This window comes from Carya illinoinensis, chromosome 15 (assembly GCF_018687715.1).
Source record: "Carya illinoinensis cultivar Pawnee chromosome 15, C.illinoinensisPawnee_v1, whole genome shotgun sequence".
NCBI classification, from domain to species: Eukaryota; Viridiplantae; Streptophyta; class Magnoliopsida; order Fagales; family Juglandaceae; genus Carya; species Carya illinoinensis.
Window position 1 is genome coordinate 20,733,980 of NC_056766.1, and position 3,381 is coordinate 20,737,360.

The following is a 3,381-nucleotide window of genomic DNA, read 5'->3' on the forward strand; positions in this document are numbered from 1 at the left end:
AGGATATCAGTTTACCTAAGAGAGCGCGGTTGGAGATTGTCTCTGCAACTTTTATTGCGTTCAAGAGTGATTTAATCTCATGAGAGGGCTTCTGTTTGGGATATGAGGATATTCAAATAGGCAAGTCTTGTTTCATGGTGAAGTTTTGTGTTTATTTTTAATAGTTTAAAGATTTTTTTAAATAAATTATATATTTAATAAATTTATAAAAAATCTAAACACTCAAAAGAAAACTAAAGCCAGCTTTTTTTAGAAGTGTCAAATTGAGACTAATTTTATTGAAAATTTTTGTAATAAATGCATGTTTATCAATTAATAAACAAATTTTTAATAATAATTTTTTTAATAAAATTTAATTATTAAAAAAATCACAATAAAAATTCAATTTCTTATAAACCGACAATTATATGAAAAATAATATTTATAATCGTGGAATAATTAAATATTATATAATTTCTTTAAAAAAATAAATAAATATAAAATTTACATAAAAAATAAATTTTTTAATAATAAATTCTATTTTTATTCAAAAAAATTATATAATATTCTACTATTGTAAATAATATTAGTCTGCTTATATTTAGGTGAAGAGTGGGGCACACGACTCCGTCTTTTCTTTTTCTTATCTGTGGTGGTGTTGACTCCTCTTTGTCTTGCAGTGGGCCTTCTCTATCCACTTAAGCAATAACAATAATAAGAGCAAGTACAGAGCCCAACTTGACAAAACTACTCGCTCCTATTTTTCGTTGTGGATATCAGTTAGGCGATCACCACCCACAGAAACGAAGAAACTCGAACATCAAGAATGTGTCAGAACTCATCTACCATATGTACGCACAAAGATAAAAGGGCTCAAAATCTCGAAAGGCAATCGACCTGATAACCAACACGTGTCTGCTTCCTCGATCTGCCGAACCCCTGCTGAAATCAATTTATCTTGTCCTGTTTTTTCCGTTAAAGTTCTCTCTCTCTCTCTCTCTCTCCAGAACACTCATCGCATCCAAGATTTTGATCACCAAGTTGGTTTTCTCAGAAGGGAGCTGGAAGAAAAGTTGATACAAACCCATGATCTCTGGTAAGAATAACTGCCGCTTCTGAATCGGCTTATTCTACCCAGATATGCTCGATCCACCTTTGGAAATAGCGAGAAAAGAAAAACAAATCCGTCACCATAATTAGCTTGCTTCACTGACGCCATAAGTACAGTTCAATCCATCTTATCTTACCTTGTTAGACTTCCACTTGAACCGTCCAGAAAGGACGAGCAGAGCTTGCTTTCTCCAGTTATCCAGTAAGATAGTTGTTTGATAGATTGGTCAATAGCTTAGATCAGGATCTAGTTCACCAGATAGCTAGGAGGACCAGAGCTTGATTTCTTGCTCAAAGTGGCGAAGATGAGCTTGGGCGCAGCCGAGGATGATTCGGCTTCAGAGATCCATATCCCATCTGATATAGATTGGCATATGCTCGACAAATCCAGGTTCTTCTTTCTCGGTGCCGCTTTGTTTTCGGGTGTATCGGCAGCTCTTTATCCCATCGTCGTCTTGAAGACCCGTCAACAGGTTTCTCCTATTCCAATTTCTTGTCTCAAAATGTCCTTTGGCATCATGCGCTACGAGGGTTTGAGGGGGTTTTATAGGGGTTTTGGTACATCTTTAATGGGTACGATCCCGGCTCGAGCGCTTTACATGGCGGCGCTTGAGGTCACCAAGAGTAATGTTGGGACTGTCACTGTGAGATTAGGTTTTTCAGATACTACGGCCACGGCTATAGCTAACGCTGCCGCTGGCTTGAGCTCTGCCATGGCTGCCCAATTGATTTGGACCCCTATTGATGTTGTGAGCCAAAGACTAATGGTTCAGGGTTGCGAAAATAGCGGCAAGAATATCGCTCCCCATATAAATTCTAGTAGGTACAGTAATGGGATTGATGCTTTTAGGAAGATTCTCATTGCAGACGGTCCAAGAGGATTGTATAGGGGATTTGGGATTTCCATATTAATGTATGCGCCATCGAATGCAGTTTGGTGGGCTTCTTACTCTGTTACACAAAGGCTTATTTGGAGTGGTTTTGGTTGCTATATGGGTAAAAAGGATAAAGATGATTACAGTTTTAGGCCAGATTCGAAAGCAACGGTGGCAGTGCAGGGATTGTGTGCTGCTATGGCGAGTGGAATTTCGGCTGTAATCACTATGCCACTCGACACGATTAAGACAAGATTGCAGGTTTTGGACGGCGAAGAAAAAAGGCCCCTGACGGTTGTGCAGACAGTTAGAACCTTGGTGAAGGATGCTGGATTTAGGGCTTGTTATAGAGGGTTGGGTCCAAGGTGGGCTTCAATGTCTATGTCTGCAACAACCATGATCACTACCTATGAATTCTTGAAACGTATGTCTACCAAGCGGCAAGACAGCTTTACCGCATGAATTCAGATTTTTTTTTTTCATGCTTCCGATAATGTAAATTCATGTTTGTTCCCCCCCTTAAATTCGCTTTCAGAGTGTTTGATTAGAATGGGAATCGTAGATTGCTCCTCGTTGCTGTAAAATTGTATGGTGTTTGCCCCATCTTTAAAAGAACGAACTCTGTTCAGAAAAATTACTTCTTTGAAAGGGTAAACAATGGAGGTACTGTACCAAATTATGATGTAACTCAACTTACTCAGAATTATTACATATTGATATAGCACCACGTTATGTCATAATGATGGAAACTGCAGTCTGAATCATGGACAAACAAGATTATGTAGTTTTGTCAAAGTAGCAGCCAGAAAGAATGGATTTTTGGTGGAAAATATTTCACATACCAAGTGGAAATTGCAGACATTTCTTTCACCATTCATATGTTTTGAAAGCTTTTGCAGAAAGAAACAACGAACTTTGGAGGTCATCTCCCTGTCATATAACTTTAATGAATCCATTGACGTGAGACAATGCCTTGTCCTTGTTTTGCTCTCTGTCCCAATTAATCTTTTCCTTTTTTTTTTTTTTTTTTTTTTTTTTTGGTATGTTATCATGTATATTGTAGTAAATAAGTCGCTGCTGCATGTGCACATATACAAAGGAAGGCACAAACAGACAGACAGAAGTGTAAAACAAAATATAGCAATTAATTTGTTCTCATGTTCCCATGGTTTGATATCAAAACCATGGGGAACATTAAAAGGAAATTTTCATCAAACTTTTAGATCTCAAAGCACATAGAAAGAGATCACTATATCTCGATGCATGCATTTTTTTCTTCACGACTCTTCGACGCCGTGCATCACGCATTAAGATCCCTTGTAACAGGGAAGTATTATAATTACAAAAAATTTTTTAAAGTAAATCTACAAATTGGCATGACTTCATATGATACGTTAAATCTACTTTATAATAAAAA

At 37.2% G+C, this 3,381-nt stretch overlaps 1 protein-coding gene across 1 annotated transcript; it reads left to right on the forward strand.

Moving 5' to 3' along the window:
- Positions 1-721: 721 nt before the first annotated feature.
- Positions 722-2,598, forward strand: LOC122297591 (solute carrier family 25 member 44-like). The gene has a single exon (XM_043107701.1). The coding sequence runs from the start codon at positions 1,395-1,397 to the stop codon at positions 2,424-2,426; it is 1,032 nt and encodes a 343-aa protein (XP_042963635.1). The 5' UTR covers positions 722-1,394; the 3' UTR covers positions 2,427-2,598.
- Positions 2,599-3,381: the final 783 nt, after the last annotated feature.